At 36.2% G+C, this 19,922-nt stretch overlaps 1 protein-coding gene across 1 annotated transcript in view; it reads left to right on the forward strand.

Annotated features, from left to right (window-relative positions):
• The first annotated feature begins 3,121 nt into the window (after nt 1-3,121).
• The window catches only part of epha4b (eph receptor A4b), a 444,124-nt gene continuing 427,323 nt past the window's right edge, over nt 3,122-19,922 (forward strand). The window contains exon 1 of the mRNA XM_061978729.2: nt 3,122-3,264. Coding sequence (XP_061834713.1) covers nt 3,162-3,264 — 103 coding nt within the window. The 5' untranslated portion in view covers nt 3,122-3,161. The remainder of the gene's footprint in view (nt 3,265-19,922) is intronic.

The following is a 19,922-nucleotide window of genomic DNA, read 5'->3' on the forward strand; positions in this document are numbered from 1 at the left end:
TGGAAATCAGGACACACCTGTCTCTGGTTGGCAATCTGGACATACCTGTCTCTGGATGGAAATCAGGACACACCTGTCTCTGGTTGGCAATCAGGATACACATGTCCCTGGTTGGCAATCTGGACACACCTGTCTCTGGTTGGCAATCAGGACACACCTGTCTCTGGTTGGCAATCAGGATACACATGTCCCTGGTTGGCAATCTGGACACACCTGTCTCTGGATGGAAATCAGGACACACCTGTCTCTGGTTGGCAATCTGGACACACCTGTCTCTGGATGGAAATCAGGACACACCTGTCTCTGGTTGGCAATCTGGACATACCTGTCTCTGGATGGAAATCAGGACACACCTGTCTCTGGTTGGCAATCTGGACATACCTGTCTCTGGATGGAAATCAGGACACACCTGTCTCTGGTTGGCAATCAGGACACACCTGTCTCTGGTTGGCAATCAGGATACACCTGTCCCTGGTTGGCAATCAAGACACACCTGTCTCTGGATGGAAATCTGGACACACCTGTTTCTGGTTGGCAATCAGAACACACCTGTCTATGGTTGCCAATCAGGACACACATGTGTCTGGTTGCCAATCAGGCTACACCTGTGTCTGGTTGCCAATCAGGCTACACCTGTAACTGGTTGCCAATCAAGACGCACCTGTGTTTGGTTGCCAATCAGGACGCACCTGTCTCTGGTTGGCAATCAGAACACACCTGTCTATGGTTGCCAATCAGGACACACATGTGTCTGGTTGCCAATCAGGCTACACCTGTGTCTGGTTGCCAATCAGGCTACACCTGTGTCTGGTTGCCAATCAGGACGCACCTGTCTCTGGTTGGCAATCAGGACACACCTGTCTCTGGTTGGTAATCTGGACACACCTGTAACTGGTTGCCAATCAAGACGCACCTGTGTTTGGTTGCCAATCAGGACGCACCTGTCTCTGGTTGGCAATCAGGACACACCTGTCTCTGGTTGGCAATCTGGACACACCTGTCTCTGGTTGGCAATCTGGACACACCTGTAACTGGTTGCCAATCAGGACCCACCTGTCTCTGGTTGCCAATCAGGACGCACCTGTGTCTGGTAACTTGTAGCTTAGCTACATTTAATGGAGAGTAACCCCCCCCCTCCCTCTCTCTCTCTCTCTAACCCTCTCTCCCTCCATCTCACCCCTCTTTCTCTCTCCCTCCGTCTCACCCCTCTCTCTCTCTCTCTCTCTCTCTCTCTCTCTCTCTCTCTCTCTCTCTCTCTCTAAAACTCTTTCTCCCTCCATCTCACCCCTCTCTCTCTCCATCCATTTCATCCCTCTCTCTCTCTCCATCTCACCCCCCTCTCTCTCTCTCTCCCTTTATCTCGCCCCTCTCTGTCTCTCTCTCTCTCTCTCCATCCATTTCACCCCTCTCTCTCTCTCTCTTTCTCCTTCCATCTATCCCCATCCCTTTCTCTCTCTCTCCCTCCATCTTGCCCCCCTCTCTCTTCCTCACTCTCCCCTCTCTCTCTCTCCCCCTTCAATCTTGACCCCCCTTTCTCTCTCTCCATCTCACCCCTCTCTCTCTCTCTCTCTCTCCCTCCATCTCGCCCCTCTCTTTTTGTCTCTCTCTCCATCTCACCCCTCTCTCTCTCTTTCCCTCTCCATCCATCTCACCTCTCTCTCGCTCTCTCTCTCTCTCTCTCTCTATCTCTCTCTCTCCCTCCATCTCACCCCTCTCTCTTTTTCTCTCTCTCATCTCACCTCTCTCTCTCTCTCTCTCTCTCTCTCTCTCTCTCTCTCTCCCACCATCTCACCCTTCTCTCTCTCTCTCTCTCTCTCCCTCCATCTCGCCCCTCTCTCTCCATCCATCTCATCCCTCTTTCTCTCCCTCTCTCTCTCCACCTCGCCCCTTTCTCTCTCGCTCTCTCTCTCTCTCTCTCTCTTTCTCTCTCTCTAACCCTCTCTCCCTCCATCTCACCCCTCTCTCTTTCTCTCTCTCTCTCTCTCTAACTTTCTCTCCATCCATTTCATCCCTCTCTCTCTCTCTCTCTCTCTCTCCATCTCACCCTCTCTCTCTCTCTCTCTCCCTTTATCTCGCCCCTCTCTGTCTCTCTCTCTCTCCATCCATTTCACCCCTCTCTCTCTCTCTTTCTCCTTCCATCTATCCCCATCCCTTTCTCTCTCTCTCTCCCTCCATCTCACCCCTCTCTCTTTCTCTCTCTCCATCCATCTCACCCCTCTCTCTCTCTCTCTCTCTCTCTCTCTCTCTCTCCCTCCATCTCGCCCCTCTCTTTTTGTCTTTCTCTCCATCTCACCCCTCTCTCTCTCTTTCCCTCTCCATCCATCTCACCTCTCTCTCTCTCTCTCTCTCTCTCTCTCTCTCTCTCTCTCTCTCTCTCCCTCCATCTCGCCCCTCTCCCTTTTTCTCTCTCTTATCTCACCCCTCTTTCTCTCTCTCTCCCACCATCTCACCCTTCTCTCTCTCTCTCCCTCTCTCCATCTCGCCCCTCTCTCTCCATCCATCTCATCCCTCTCTCTCTCCATCTCGCCCCTCTCTGTCTCTCTCTCTCTCTCTCTCTCTCCCTCCATCTCGCCCCTCTCTCTTTCTCCTCCCATCTAGTTCCCCTCTTTCCCTCCCCCCCCCTCTCTCTCTCTCTCTCCATCCATCTCGCCCTCTCTCTCTCTCTCCATCCATCTCACCCCCCCCTCTCTCTCTCTCTCTCTCTCTGTCTCTCTCTCTCTTTCCATCTCACCCCTCTCTCTCTCCCTCCATGTTTCCCCCCTCTCTCTCTCTTTCTTCTTCCATCTAGCCCTCGTCCCTTTCTCTCTCTCTCACTCTCCCTCTCTGTCTCTCTCACTCCATCTCGCCCCCCCTCTCTCTCTCCCTCCATCTCGCCCCTCTCTCGCTCTCTCTCTTTCTCTCGCCCCCCCCCCCTCTCTCTCTCCCTCCATCTCGCCCCTCTCTCTCTTTCTCCTTCCATCTAGTCCCCCTCTCTCTCTCCCCTCTCTGTCTCTCTCACTCTCTCTCTCTCTCCCCTTCAATCTCGACCCCCTCTCTCTCTCCCCCCTCCCTCTCTCGCTCTACCCCCCTTCCCTCTCTCTCTCCCCCTCCTCCAGCACGGCGTGCTCAGTCCTCCGCACGCCGCCACCAGGGATGCATCGCGGGCGCAGCGCAGCAGAAAAATGGCTCCGACTCCGCGCGTCTTGTGGATCTATGCTTGTCTTTCCCTGCTTTTGCACGTCTTGTCGCCGGGCCAAGCCTTACGGAATTACCCGGACAATGAAGGTAGGTGTCCGGGGGGGGGGGGTCCGGGGGAGCCTCGGGAACGTCCACTTGCCGGTGGACGCCCCCCATAAAAGTGTTGATGAATCATGCGTCAGGACGCAGGAAAAAGAGCAAAGAGGAGCAGAAAAGTGTTTGTTCCTTTTGCAGTTTTGCTATTAAATGTGCATGATAGGACGTCATTCTCCCAAAGTGGACCAACTTCCATCACTTCATGTTCATTAAGACTCTGGACGATGACGTCTTTCACTCAGTCAGCAATTACATGACATTTGTCACATGATCATATCAACATGATCATATCAACATGATGATATTAACATGATATCAACATGATGATACTAACATGATGATATCAACATGATGATACTAGCATGATGATATCAACATGATGATACTAGCATGATGATATCAACATGGATGCTCGCCTCAAATAAGAAGATACATGTAGTCTCCAACTAGTCCTGGCTGCTTCTATGAGGCAGATACGTGCTGGATGGCCCGGCCCATGGGTGAAAAGATCAGCGCCCCACAGTTTGATCTCCTTATTGAACACTTTTTGAGCAACTTATTGATGAGGGGAATAATAATGCACTGAAATGCAATTTAAAATAATTAACATGCTCGGGAAGTGCTAATATTCTCTGGTGATGTCATGGCAGTGTGGAAAAAATTCATGTTTTGGACTTAATATTTCCAGTTTTTAATGATTACATTTTTAAAAGTATATTTTAAATGGCGGTAGACACTTTAAAAAATGTGCATTTTTTTTTCTGCGTACACTTGATGTGTGAGCACTGGAATTGCTATGAGGTAGAAAAGGAGTAGGGTTGACTAAGCGAATAAGCTCTGCTTCTGCCTGCTCCTTTTCGGGCACGTCGCAAAAGAAATAATGGAATGTTCAAAGTAAAAAAAAAAAAAACCAACAAGACATCGCTGACGTCATGCACTTCTCTGAACGTCAAACTAGCTTGGGACGGAATAAACAGCACCTCTGCTGGTTGCAGCCCAGTACTGCACTCTGTTGGCCTCATGTGCTTGAATGCAATTAATTGTTTTTTGTTTATATTGCAAAAAGCTACTATAATAAGTTTACTGTAATAAGTTTACTATAATAAGTTGCTCGCTCCGAGTTTGAAGAAGCAATTGTCGTCGTTTAAAAGGAAAAGAAGCATATTTTGTCACCATAAGTCAGTAGAAAAGTAATGACGTTATGCTTGTAATAAAGTATTATTCACATAAATATAGTAAGAATAGCATGACATTATTATTATTATTATTATTGTTATTATTATTATTATTATTATTATTATTAGTATGTACTGTTGCATAAAAGGACCAGAGCAGAGTTATACTACACTAAATGTTCGAACATGGAGGTTTATTACACTAAATGTTCGAACATGGAGGTTTATTACACTAAATGTTCCAACATGGAGGTTTATTACATTAAATGTTCCAACATGGAGGTATATTACACTAAATGTTCCAACATGGAGGTATATTACACTAAATGTTCCAACATGGAGGTATATTACACTAAATGTTCCAACATGGAGGTATATTACACTAAATGTTCCAACATGGAGGTATATTACACTAAATGTTCCAACATGGAGGTATATTACATTAAATGTTCCAACATGGAGGTATATTACACTAAATGTTCCAACATGGAGGTATATTACACTAAATGTTCCAACATGGAGGTATATTACACTAAATGTTCCAACATGGAGGTATATTACATTAAATGTTCCAACATGGAGGTATATTGCACTGAATGTTCCAACATGGAGGTATATTACACTGAATGTTCCAACATGGAGGTTTATTACACTAAATGTTCCAACATGGAGGTATATTACACTAAATGTTCCAACATGGAGGTATATTACACTAAATGTTCCAACATGGAGGTATATTACACTAAATGTTCCAACATGGAGGTATATTACACTAAATGTTCCAACATGGAGGTATATTACACTCAATGTTCCAACATGGAGGTATATTACACTAAATGTTCCAACATAGAGGTATATTACACTAAATGTTCCAACATGGAGGTATATTACATTAAATGTTCCAACATGGAGGTATATTGCACTGAATGTTCCAACATGGAGGTATATTACACTGAATGTTCCAACATGGAGGTTTATTACACTAAATGTTCCAACATGGAGGTATATTACACTAAATGTTCCAACATGGAGGTATATTACACTAAATGTTCCAACATGGAGGTATATTACACTAAATGTTCCAACATGGAGGTATATTACACTAAATGTTCCAACATGGAGGTATATTACATTAAATGTTCCAACATGGAGGTATATTACATTAAATGTTCCAACATGGAGGTATATTACACTAAATGTTCCAACATGGAGGTATATTACACTAAATGTTCCAACATGGAGGTATATTACACTCAATGTTCCAACATGGAGGTATATTACACTAAATGTTCCAACATGGAGGTATATTACACTGAATGTTCCAACATGGAGGTTTATTACACTGAATGTTCCAACATAGAGGTATATTACACTAAATGTTCCAACATGGAGGTATATTACACTAAATGTTCCAACATGGAGGTATATTACACTAAATGTTCCAACATGGAGGTATATTACACTAAATGTTCCAACATGGAGGTATATTACACTCAATGTTCCAACATGGAGGTATATTACACTAAATGTTCCAACATGGAGGTATATTACACTCAATGTTCCAACATGGAGGTATATTACACTAAATGTTCCAACATGGAGGTATATTACACTAAATGTTCCAACATGGAGGTATATTACACTCAATGTTCCAACATGGAGGTATATTACACTAAATGTTCCAACATAGAGGTATATTACACTAAATGTTCCAACATGGAGGTATATTACATTAAATGTTCCAACATGGAGGTATATTGCACTGAATGTTCCAACATGGAGGTATATTACACTGAATGTTCCAACATGGAGGTTTATTACACTAAATGTTCCAACATGGAGGTATATTACACTAAATGTTCCAACATGGAGGTATATTACACTAAATGTTCCAACATGGAGGTATATTACACTAAATGTTCCAACATGGAGGTATATTACACTAAATGTTCCAACATGGAGGTATATTACATTAAATGTTCCAACATGGAGGTATATTACATTAAATGTTCCAACATGGAGGTATATTACACTAAATGTTCCAACATGGAGGTATATTACACTAAATGTTCCATTATGGAGGTATATTACACTAAATGTTCCAACATGGAGGTATATTACACTAAATGTTCCAACATGGAGGTATATTACACTAAATGTTCCAACATGGAGGTATATTACACTAAATGTTCCAACATGGAGGTATATTACATTAAATGTTCCAACATGGAGGTTTATTACATTAAATGTTCCAACATGGAGGTATATTACATAAAATGTTCCAACATGGAGGTTTATTACACTAAATGTTCCAACATGGAGGTATATTACACTAAATGTTCCAACATGGAGGTTTATTACACTAAATGTTCCAACATGGAGGTATATTACACTAAATGTTCCAACATGGAGGTATATCACACTAAATGTTCCAACATGGAGGTATATTACACTAAATGTTCCAACATGGAGGTATATTACACTAAATGTTCCAACATGGAGGTATATTACACTAAATGTTCCAACATGGAGGTATATTACACTAAATGTTCCAACATGGAGGTATATCACACTAAATGTTCCAACATGGAGGTATATTACATTAAATGTTCCAACATGGAGGTATATTACACTAAATGTTCCAACATGGAGGTATATTACACTTAATGTTCCAACATGGAGGTATATTACACTAAATGTTCCAACATGGAGGTATATTACACTTAATGTTCCAACATGGAGGTATATTACACTAAATGTTCCAACATGGAGGTATATTACACTAAATGTTCCAACATGGAGGTTTATTACACTAAATGTTCCATTATGGAGGTATATTACACTGAATGTTCCAACATGGAGGTTTATTACATTAAATGTTCCAACATGGAGGTTTATTACACTAAATGTTCCAACATGGAGGTATATTACACTAAATGTTCCAACATGGAGGTATATTACACTAAATGTTCCAACATGGAGGTATATTACACTAAATGTTCCAACATGGAGGTATATTACACTAAATGTTCCAACATGGAGGTTTATTACACTAAATGTTCCAACATGGAGGTATATTACACTAAATGTTCCAACATGGAGGTTTATTACACTAAATGTTCCAACATGGAGGTTTATTACACTAAATGTTCCAACATGGAGGTTTATTACACTAAATGTTCCAACATGGAGGTATATTACACTAAATGTTCCAACATGGAGGTATATTACACTAAATGTTCCAACATGGAGGTATATTACACTCAATGTTCCAACATGGAGGTTTATTACACTAAATGTTCCAACATGGAGGTATATTACACTCAATGTTCCAACATGGAGGTATATTACACTGAATGTTCCAACATGGAGGTTTATTACACTCAATGTTCCAACATGGAGGTTTATTACACTAAATGTTCCAACATGGAGGTATATTACATTAAATGTTCCAACATGGAGGTATATTACACTCAATGTTCCAACATGGAGGTTTATTACACTAAATGTTCCAACATGGAGGTTTATTACACTTAATGTTCCAACATGGAGGTATATTACACTAAATGTTCCAACATGGAGGTATATTACACTAAATGTTCAAACATGGAGGTTTATTACACTAAATGTTCCAACATGGAGGTATATTACATTAAATGTTCCAACATGGAGGTATATTACACTAAATGTTCCAACATGGAGGTATATTACACTAAATGTTCCAACATGGAGGTATATTACACTAAATGTTCCATTATGGAGGTATATTACACTGAATGTTCCAACATGGAGGTATATTACACTGAATGTTCCAACATGGAGGTATATTACATTAAATGTTCCAACATGGAGGTATATTACACTGAATGTTCCAACATGGAGGTATATTACATTAAATGTTCCAACATGGAGGTATATTACACTAAATGTTCCAAAATGGAGGTATATTACATTAAATGTTCCAACATGGAGGTATATGACATTAAATGTTCCAACATGGAGGTATATTACACTAAATGTTCCAACATGGAGGTATATTACACTGAATGTTCCAACATGGAGGTATATTACATTAAATGTTCAAACATGGAGGTATACTACACTGAATGTTCCAACATGGAGGTATATTACACTAAATGTTCCAACATGGAGGTATATTACACTAAATGTTCCAACATGGAGGTATATTACACTGAACGTTCCAACATGGAGGTATATTACACTGAATGTTCCAACATGGAGGTATATTACACTAAATGTTCAAACATGGAGTTATATTACACTGAATGTTCCAACATGGAGGTTTATTACACTCAATGTTCCAACATGGAGGTATATTACACTGAATGTTCCAATATGGAGGTATATTACACTAAATGTTCCAACATGGAGGTATATTACACTGAACGTTCCAACATGGAGGTATATTACACTAAATGTTCCAACATGGAGGTATATTACACTAAATGTTCCAACATGGAGGTATATTACACTCAATGTTCCAACATGGAGGTTTATTACACTCAATGTTCCAACATGGAGGTATATTACATTAAATGTTCCAACATGGAGGTATATTACACTAAATGTTCCAACATGGAGGTATATTACACTTAATGTTCCAACATGGAGGTATATTACACTAAATGTTCCAACATGGAGGTATATTACACTTAATGTTCCAACATGGAGGTATATTACACTCAATGTTCCAACATGGAGGTATATTACACTGAACGTTCCAACATGGAGGTATATTACACTAAATGTTCCAACATGGAGGTATATTACACTAAATGTTCCAACATGGAGGTATATTACACTAAATGTTCCAACATGGAGGTATATTACACTTAATGTTCCAACATGGAGGTATATTACACTAAAAGTTCCAACATGGAGGTATATTACATTAAATGTTCCAACATGGAGGTATATTACACTGAACGTTCCAACGTGGAGGTATATTACACTTAATGTTCCAACATGGAGGTATATTACACTAAATGTTCCAACATGGAGGTATATTACACTAAATGTTCCAACATGGAGGTATATTACACTAAATGTTCCAACATGGAGGTAGATTACACTTAATGTTCCAACATGGAGGTTTATTACACTAAATGTTCCAACATGGAGGTATATTGCACTAAATGTTCCAACATGGAGGTATATTACATTAAATGTTCCAACATGGAGGTATATTACACTAAATGTTCCAACATGGAGGTATATTACACTAAAAGTTCCAACATGGAGGTATATTACATTAAATGTTCCAACATGGAGGTATATTACACTGAATGTTCCAACATGGAGGTTTATTACACTAAATGTTCCAACATGGAGGTATATTACACTAAATGTTCCAACATGGAGGTATATTACACTAAATGTTCCAACATGGAGGTATATAACACTAAGTGTTCCAACATGGAGGTATATTACATTAAATGTTCCAACATGGAGGTATATTACATTAAATGTTCCAACATGGAGGTATATTACACTGAATGTTCCAACATGGAGGTATATTACATTAAATGTTCCAACATGGAGGTATATTACACTAAATGTTCCAACATGGAGGTATATTACACTAAATGTTCCAACATGGAGGTATATTACATTAAATGTTCCAACATGGAGGTATATTACATTAAATGTTCCAACATGGAGGTATATTACACTGAATGTTCCAACATGGAGGTATATTACACTAAATGTTCCAACATGGAGGTATATTACATTAAATGTTCCAACATGGAGGTATATTACACTAAATGTTCCAACATGGAGGTGTATTACACTAAATGTTCCAACATGGAGGTATATCACACTGAATGTTCCAACATGGAGGTATATTACACTAAATGTTCCAACATGGAGGTATATTACACTAAATGTTCCAACATAGAGGTATATTACACTAAATGTTCCAACATGGAGGTATATTACACTGAATGTTCCAACATGCAGGTATATCACACTTAATGTTCCAACATGGAGGTATATTACATTAAATGTTCCAACACGGAGGTATATTACACTCAATGTTCCAACATGGAGGTATATTACACTGAATGTTCCAACATGGAGGTATATTACACTAAATGTTCCAACATGGAGGTATATTACACTAAATGTTCCAACATGGAGGTATATTACACTAAATGTTCCAACATGGAGGTTTATTACACTTAATGTTCCAACATAGAGGTATATTACATTAAATGTTCCAACATGGAGGTATATTACACTGAATGTTCCAACATGGAGGTATATTACACTAAATGTTCCAACATGGAGGTATATTACACTTAATGTTCCAACATGGAGGTATATCACACTTAATGTTCCAACATGGAGGTATATTACACTTAATGTTCCAACATGGAGGTATATTACACTAAATGTTCCAACATGGAGGTATATTACATTAAATGTTCCAACATGGAGGTATATTACATTAAATGTTCCAACATGGAGGTATATTACATTAAATGTTCCAACATGGAGGTATATTACACTAAATGTTCCAACATGGAGGTATATTACATTAAATGTTCCAACATGGAGGTATATTACACTAAATGTTCCAACATGGAGGTATATTACATTAAATGTTCCAACATGGAGGTATATTACACTAAATGTTCCAACATAGAGGTATATCATGAAATGTATGTCACCGCCCGGAGGAGTTGTCTCGGGCTCAGGAGGGTACGTAGCCGGCAGGAGGAGGAGGAAGAGGAGGAAGAGGCAGAGTCAGGGAGGAGTGTTTAAACAGGAGGAGACAATGATGAAATATTCATTGTGGTGAGCGGAGGATGAATGATGATGAAGTGAAACTCCCGTTGACTTGGATAAGTGACTTGCAGAGTGTGTATGGCCAGCTTCGCTCATTGGATATGAACGCTGTGCATTGCAGGTTAACGCCCCCTTTTCAATAAATGACGCTAGCAAGTACAGATTAGCAAGCAAGCCCAACGCAATTTTTTTAAATTGAGAACATAGAACATTACACACAACGCTCAAAAATCTGTCAAAATGTTTTAGTACGACTTTGGTAAGGTATGAAGACACAACACTTGTTGGATTGTCGGAGCATTATGTCTACCATAGTCAGACGTACTGTGCTTCAACATATAGTATTATCATCAAATCAAATCAAATTTATTTATGGCTACGAGTGTTTCATAAAGCACCAACTTGGCAAGTCTAAAAGAAAGCAAATGCGAGTAAAACCTAAAAGAGTTCAGTTTTTTTTTTTTACCAAAAGCAGCAATCATAAATTGATCTTTCAGCACATACACAATGTTGACATCCATAGTTATATTTTGATAATCCGGTGCGCCTTATGGTCTGAAAAATTAAATGTTAACAAAGTAAATAAAAAAAGAAAATAACATGAAGTGTGTCATAAAGTCTAATAAAAAAATCATAATATGACCCCTTTAAGGCGCCTTATAATCCGGTGCGCCCTATGGTCTGAAGAATTTTATTTTAACAAAGTAAATGAAAAAAAGAAAATAACATGATGTGTGTCATAAAGTCTAATAAAAAAAAATCATAATATGACCTTTTTAAGGCGCCTTATAGTCTGGTGCGCCATATGGTCGGAAAAATACAATTTTAACAAAGTAAATGAAAAAAGAAAATAACATGAAGTGTGTCATAAAGTCTAAAAAAAAAAATCATAATATGACCCCTTTAAGGCGCTTTATAATCCGGTGCGCCTTATGGTATGATTTTTTTTTTTTTTAACAAAGTAAATAAAAAAAGAAAATAACATAATGTGTGTAATAAAGTCTAAAAATATATATATATTTATTTTGACCTCTTTAGGTGCCTTGTAATCCGGTGTGCCCTATGGTCGGAAAAATAAAACTTTAACAAAGTAAATAAAAAAAGAAAATAACATGATGTGTGTTATAAAGTCTAATACAAAATCATAATATGACCCCTTTAAAGCACCTTATAATCTGGTGCGCCCTATGGTCTGACATTTTTTATTTTTAAAAAGTAATTTAAAAAAGAAAATAACATGATGTGTGTCATAAAGGCTAATAAAAAAAATCATAATATGATCCCTTTAATGCGCCTTATAATCCGGTGCGCCCTATGCTCTGAAGAATACCATTTTAACAATGTAAATAAAAAAAGGAAAATAACATGATGTGTGTCATAAAGTCTAATACAAAAAAATCATAATATGACCCCTTTAAAGCACCTTATAATCTGATGCGCCTTATGGTTTGAAAATTTTTATTTTAACAAAGTAAATGAAAAAAGAAAATACCTTGATGTGTGACATAAAGTCTAATAAAACAAATCATAATATGACCTTTTTAAGGCGCCTTATAGTCCGGTGCGCCATATGGTCGGAAAAATACAATTTTAACAAAGTAAATAAAAAAAGAAAATAACACGAAGTGTGTCATAAAGTCTAATAAAAAATTCATAATACGACCCCTTTAAGGGGCTTTATAATCCGGTGCACCTTATGGTCTGATTTTTTTTTTTTTTTAACAAAGTAAATAAAAAAAGAAAATAGCATGATGTGTGTCATAAAGTCTAAAAATATATATATATATATATATATATATATATATATATATATATATATATATATATTGACCTCTTTAGGCGCCTTGTAATCCGGTGTGCCCTATGGTCGGAAAAATACAATTTTAACAAAGTAAATAAAAAAAGAAAATAACATGATATGTGTTATAAAGTCTAATACAAAATCATAATATGACCCCTTTAAAGCACCTTATAATCTGGTGCGCCCTATGGTCTGACATTTTTTATTTTTAAAAAGTAAATAAAAAAAGAAAATAACATGATGAGTGTCATAAAGTTGAATACAAAATCATAATATGACCTCTTTAAGGCGCCTTGTAATCCGGTGCGCCCTATGGTCTGAAAAATGTAATTTTAACAAAGTAAATAAAAAAAGAAAATTACATGATGTGTGTCATAAAGTCTAATAAAAAAATCATAATATGACCCTTTTAATGCACCTTATAATCCGGTGCGCCCTATGGTCTGAGAAATGTAATTTTAACAACGTAAACGAAAAAATAAAATAACATGATGTGTGTCATAAAGTCGAATAAAAAAATCATGATATGACCCCGAAAGGGTGCCTTATAATCCGGTGCGCCCTATGGTCTGAAGAATGCCATTTTAAAAAAGTAAAAAAAATAAAAAAATAACATGATGTGTGTCATAAAGTCTAATAAAAAAAATCATAATATGACCCTTTTAAGGCGCCTTAGAATCCGGTGCGCCCTATGGTCCGAAAATAACATTTTAACAAAGTAAATAAAAAAGAAAATAACATGATGTATGTCATGAAGTCTAATAAAAAAAATCCAACTATGACACCTTTAAGGCGCCTTATAATCCGGTGCGCCCTATGGTCCGAAAAATGTAATTTTAACAAAGTAAATAAAAAAAGAAAATAACATGATGTTTTTCAGAAAGTCAAATAAAAAAAATCATAATATGACCTCTTTAAGGCACCTTATAATCCGGTGCGCCTTATGGTCTGAAAAATAAAATTTTAACAAAGTAAATAAAAAATAAAATAACATGATGTGTGTCATAAAGCTAATATAAAAATCATTACACGACCCCTTTAAGGCGCCTTATAATCCGGTGCGCCCTATGGTCCGAAAAATGTAATTTTAACAAAGTAAATAAAAAAAGAAAATAACATGATGTGTGTCATAAAGTCTAATAAAAAAAATCATAATATGACCTTTTTAAGGCGCCTTATAGTCTGGTGCGCCATATGGTCGGAAAAATACAATTTTAACAAAGTAAATGAAAAAAGAAAATAACATGAAGTGTGTCATAAAGTCTAAAAAAAAAAAATCATAATATGACCCCTTTAAGGCGCTTTATAATCCGGTGCGCCTTATGGTATGAATTTTTTTTTTTTTAACAAAGTAAATAAAAAAAGAAAATAACATAATGTGTGTAATAAAGTCTAAAAATATATATATATTTATTTTGACCTCTTTAGGTGCCTTGTAATCCGGTGTGCCCTATGGTCGGAAAAATAAAACTTTAACAAAGTAAATAAAAAAAGAAAATAACATGATGTGTGTTATAAAGTCTAATACAAAATCATAATATGACCCCTTTAAAGCACCTTATAATCTGGTGCACCCTATGGTCTGACATTTTTTATTTTTAAAAAGTAATTTAAAAAAGAAAATAACATGATGTGTGTCATAAAGGCTAATAAAAAAAATCATAATATGATCCCTTTAATGCGCCTTATAATCCAGTGCGCCCTATGCTCTGAAGAATACCATTTTAACAATGTAAATAAAAAAAGGAAAATAACATGATGTGTGTCATAAAGTCTAATACAAAAAAATCATAATATGACCCCTTTAAAGCACCTTATAATCTGATGCGCCTTATGGTTTGAAAATTTTTATTTTAACAAAGTAAATGAAAAAAGAAAATACCTTGATGTGTGACATAAAGTCTAATAAAACAAATCATAATATGACCTTTTTAAGGCGCCTTATAGTCCGGTGCGCCATATGGTCGGAAAAATACAATTTTAACAAAGTAAATAAAAAAAGAAAATAACACGAAGTGTGTCATAAAGTCTAATAAAAAATTCATAATATGACCCCTTTAAGGGGCTTTATAATCCGGTGCACCTTATGGTCTGATTTTTTTTTTTTTTAACAAAGTAAATAAAAAAAGAAAATAGCATGATGTGTGTCATAAAGTCTAAAAATATATATATATATATATATATATATATATATATATATATATATATATATATATATATATATATATATATATTGACCTCTTTAGGCGCCTTGTAATCCGGTGTGCCCTATGGTCGGAAAAATACAATTTTAACAAAGTAAATAAAAAAAGAAAATAACATGATATGTGTTATAAAGTCTAATACAAAATCATAATATGACCCCTTTAAAGCACCTTATAATCTGGTGCGCCCTATGGTCTGACATTTTTTATTTTTAAAAAGTAAATAAAAAAGAAAATAACATGATGAGTGTCATAAAGTTGAATACAAAATCATAATATGACCTCTTTAAGGCGCCTTGTAATCCGGTGCGCCCTATGGTCTGAAAAATGTAATTTTAACAAAGTAAATAAAAAAAGAAAATTACATGATGTGTGTCATAAAGTCTAATAAAAAAATCATAATATGACCCTTTTAATGCACCTTATAATCCGGTGCGCCCTATGGTCTGAGAAATGTAATTTTAACAACGTAAACGAAAAAATAAAATAACATGATGTGTGTCATAAAGTCGAATAAAAAAATCATGATATGACCCCGAAAGGGTGCCTTATAATCCGGTGCGCCCTATGGTCTGAAGAATGCCATTTTAAAAAAGTAAAAAAAATAAAAAAATAACATGATGTGTGTCATAAAGTCTAATAAAAAAAATCATAATATGACCCTTTTAAGGCGCCTTAGAATCCGGTGCGCCCTATGGTCCGAAAATAACATTTTAACAAAGTAAATAAAAAAGAAAATAACATGATGTATGTCATGAAGTCTAATAAAAAAAATCCAACTATGACACCTTTAAGGCGCCTTATAATCCGGTGCGCCCTATGGTCCGAAAAATGTAATTTTAACAAAGTAAATAAAAAAAGAAAATAACATGATGTTTTTCAGAAAGTCAAATAAAAAAAATCATAATATGACCTCTTTAAGGCACCTTATAATCCGGTGCGCCTTATGGTCTGAAAAATAAAATTTTAACAAAGTAAATAAAAAATAAAATAACATGATGTGTGTCATAAAGCTAATATAAAAATCATTACACGACCCCTTTAAGGCGCCTTATAATCCGGTGCGCCCTATGGTCCGAAAAATGTAATTTTAACAAAGTAAATAAAAAAAGAAAATAACATGATGTGTGTCATAAAGTCTAATAAAAAAAATCATAATATGACCTTTTTAAGGCGCCTTATAGTCTGGTGCGCCATATGGTCGGAAAAATACAATTTTAACAAAGTAAATGAAAAAAGAAAATAACATGAAGTGTGTCATAAAGTCTAAAAAAAAAAATCATAATATGACCCCTTTAAGGCGCTTTATAATCCGGTGCGCCTTATGGTATGAATTTTTTTTTTTTTAACAAAGTAAATAAAAAAAGAAAATAACATAATGTGTGTAATAAAGTCTAAAAATATATATATATTTATTTTGACCTCTTTAGGTGCCTTGTAATCCGGTGTGCCCTATGGTCGGAAAAATAAAACTTTAACAAAGTAAATAAAAAAAGAAAATAACATGATGTGTGTTATAAAGTCTAATACAAAATCATAATATGACCCCTTTAAAGCACCTTATAATCTGGTGCACCCTATGGTCTGACATTTTTTATTTTTAAAAAGTAATTTAAAAAAGAAAATAACATGATGTGTGTCATAAAGGCTAATAAAAAAAATCATAATATGATCCCTTTAATGCGCCTTATAATCCAGTGCGCCCTATGCTCTGAAGAATACCATTTTAACAATGTAAATAAAAAAAGGAAAATAACATGATGTGTGTCATAAAGTCTAATACAAAAAAATCATAATATGACCCCTTTAAAGCACCTTATAATCTGATGCGCCTTATGGTTTGAAAATTTTTATTTTAACAAAGTAAATGAAAAAAGAAAATACCTTGATGTGTGACATAAAGTCTAATAAAACAAATCATAATATGACCTTTTTAAGGCGCCTTATAGTCCGGTGCGCCATATGGTCGGAAAAATACAATTTTAACAAAGTAAATAAAAAAAGAAAATAACACAAAGTGTGTCATAAAGTCTAATAAAAAATTCATAATATGACCCCTTTAAGGGGCTTTATAATCCGGTGCACCTTATGGTCTGATTTTTTTTTTTTTTAACAAAGTAAATAAAAAAAGAAAATAGCATGATGTGTGTCATAAAGTCTAAAAATATATATATATATATATATATATATATATATATATATATATATATATATATATATATATATATATATATATATATTGACCTCTTTAGGCGCCTTGTAATCCGGTGTGCCCTATGGTCGGAAAAATACAATTTTAACAAAGTAAATAAAAAAAGAAAATAACATGATATGTGTTATAAAGTCTAATACAAAATCATAATATGACCCCTTTAAAGCACCTTATAATCTGGTGCGCCCTATGGTCTGACATTTTTTATTTTTAAAAAGTAAATAAAAAAAGAAAATAACATGATGAGTGTCATAAAGTTGAATACAAAATCATAATATGACCTCTTTAAGGCGCCTTGTAATCCGGTGCGCCCTATGGTCTGAAAAATGTAATTTTAACAAAGTAAATAAAAAAAGAAAATTACATGATGTGTGTCATAAAGTCTAATAAAAAAATCATAATATGACCCTTTTAATGCACCTTATAATCCGGTGCGCCCTATGGTCTGAGAAATGTAATTTTAACAACGTAAACGAAAAAATAAAATAACATGATGTGTGTCATAAAGTCGAATAAAAAAATCATGATATGACCCCGAAAGGGTGCCTTATAATCCGGTGCGCCCTATGGTCTGAAGAATGCCATTTTAAAAAAGTAAAAAAAATAAAAAAATAACATGATGTGTGTCATAAAGTCTAATAAAAAGAAATCATAATATGACCCTTTTAAGGCGCCTTAGAATCCGGTGCGCCCTATGGTCCGAAAATAACATTTTAACAAAGTAAATAAAAAAGAAAATAACATGATGTATGTCATGAAGTCTAATAAAAAAAATCCAACTATGACACCTTTAAGGCGCCTTATAATCCGGTGCGCCCTATGGTCCGAAAAATGTAATTTTAACAAAGTAAATAAAAAAAGAAAATAACATGATGTTTTTCAGAAAGTCAAATAAAAAAAATCATAATATGACCTCTTTAAGGCACCTTATAATCCGGTGCGCCTTATGGTCTGAAAAATAAAATTTTAACAAAGTAAATAAAAAATAAAATAACATGATGTGTGTCATAAAGCTAATTAAAAAATCATTACACGACCCCTTTAAGGCGCCTTATAATCCGGTGCGCCCTATGGTCCGAAAAATGTAATTTTAACAAAGTAAATAAAAAAAGAAAATAACATGATGTTTTTCAGAAAGTCAAATAAAAAAAATCATAATATGACCTCTTTAAGGCGCCTTATAATCTGGTGCGCCTTATGGTCAGAAAAATAAAATTTTAACATAGTAAATAAAAAATAAAATAACATGATGTGTGTCATAAAGATAATTAAAAAATCATTACACGACCCCTTTAAGGCGCCTTATAGTCCGGTGCGCCCTATGGTCTGAAGTGTGCATCACTGTACTAATGTTGTGGCTTGAGACAAACACACTAAGCCATTTTTATCTTCCAGATTGTGTCTGTAGTGCGTGTGAGAGCATCCTCTGACATTGTCCGCCCACATATTTCACTCGCCACTTTATTCCAGGAACGTCGTAAAAAGGTACAGTTCCCCACGCAGCGACCAATTAACGAGCGCCGGCCCCTCGATATTGTTAGCGGAACTGGTGTAGCGCTGTCAACAAGCTGTGTTTACGACGCCAGCGGAAATTGTTGGCATTTACAAGAAAAGCAGTTGCTGAGTCGGACAAGCGGAACCAAGTGCTCGGGGGAAGGGGGAGGGGAACGGTTCCAAATGCAGACTTGCAGTGGAAACGCAGTGGGAATGATTTCATTCTCACGTCGCTTCTTTTATACAAGACGACAAGGGAGAGGGTGTGACCATGCACCAGCAGAGGGAGCCCCACACACTCCGTCTAAGCGTGTGTGTGTGTGTGTTGAGACATGAAGAAGGAAAAGTATCTTCCATATGAGGAGGTGTGAACAAGTGATGACATACATCATGGTCCCAATAACATTGCATCTAATAGACAATGTCTCATTTGCACCCCTGCTGGTCAAAATGAGGGTGGTCCCAAAAAGGAGGGATTTTTCACATTGAGTGTGTGTCGCTTTTAAAAGTGCTCCCCCCTCTGGTCAACATATGAAATAACAAGTGTGTGTAAGAAATGTTAAGTGCTCCCCCCTCTGGTCAACATATGAAATAACAAGTGTGTGCAAACATTTTAAGTGCTCCCCCCTCTGGTCAACATATGAAATAACAAGTGTGTACAAACATTTTAAGTGCTCCCCTCTGGTCAATATATGAAATAACAAGTGTGTGTAAGAGATTTAAATGCGCCCCCTTTGGCCAACATTAATTTAATATATATATATATATATATATATATATATATATATATATATATATATATATATATATGTCTTAATAAGGTTATCCAAAAAATAGTGCTCGATAACGTAGTAGAGCGCAATATATGTATGTGTGGGAAAAAAATCACAAGACTATTTCATCTCTACAGGCCTGTTTCATGAGGGGGGGTACCCTCAATCATCAGGAGA

This window comes from Nerophis lumbriciformis, linkage group LG19 (genome assembly GCF_033978685.3).
Source record: "Nerophis lumbriciformis linkage group LG19, RoL_Nlum_v2.1, whole genome shotgun sequence".
Taxonomy (NCBI): Eukaryota; Metazoa; Chordata; class Actinopteri; order Syngnathiformes; family Syngnathidae; genus Nerophis; species Nerophis lumbriciformis.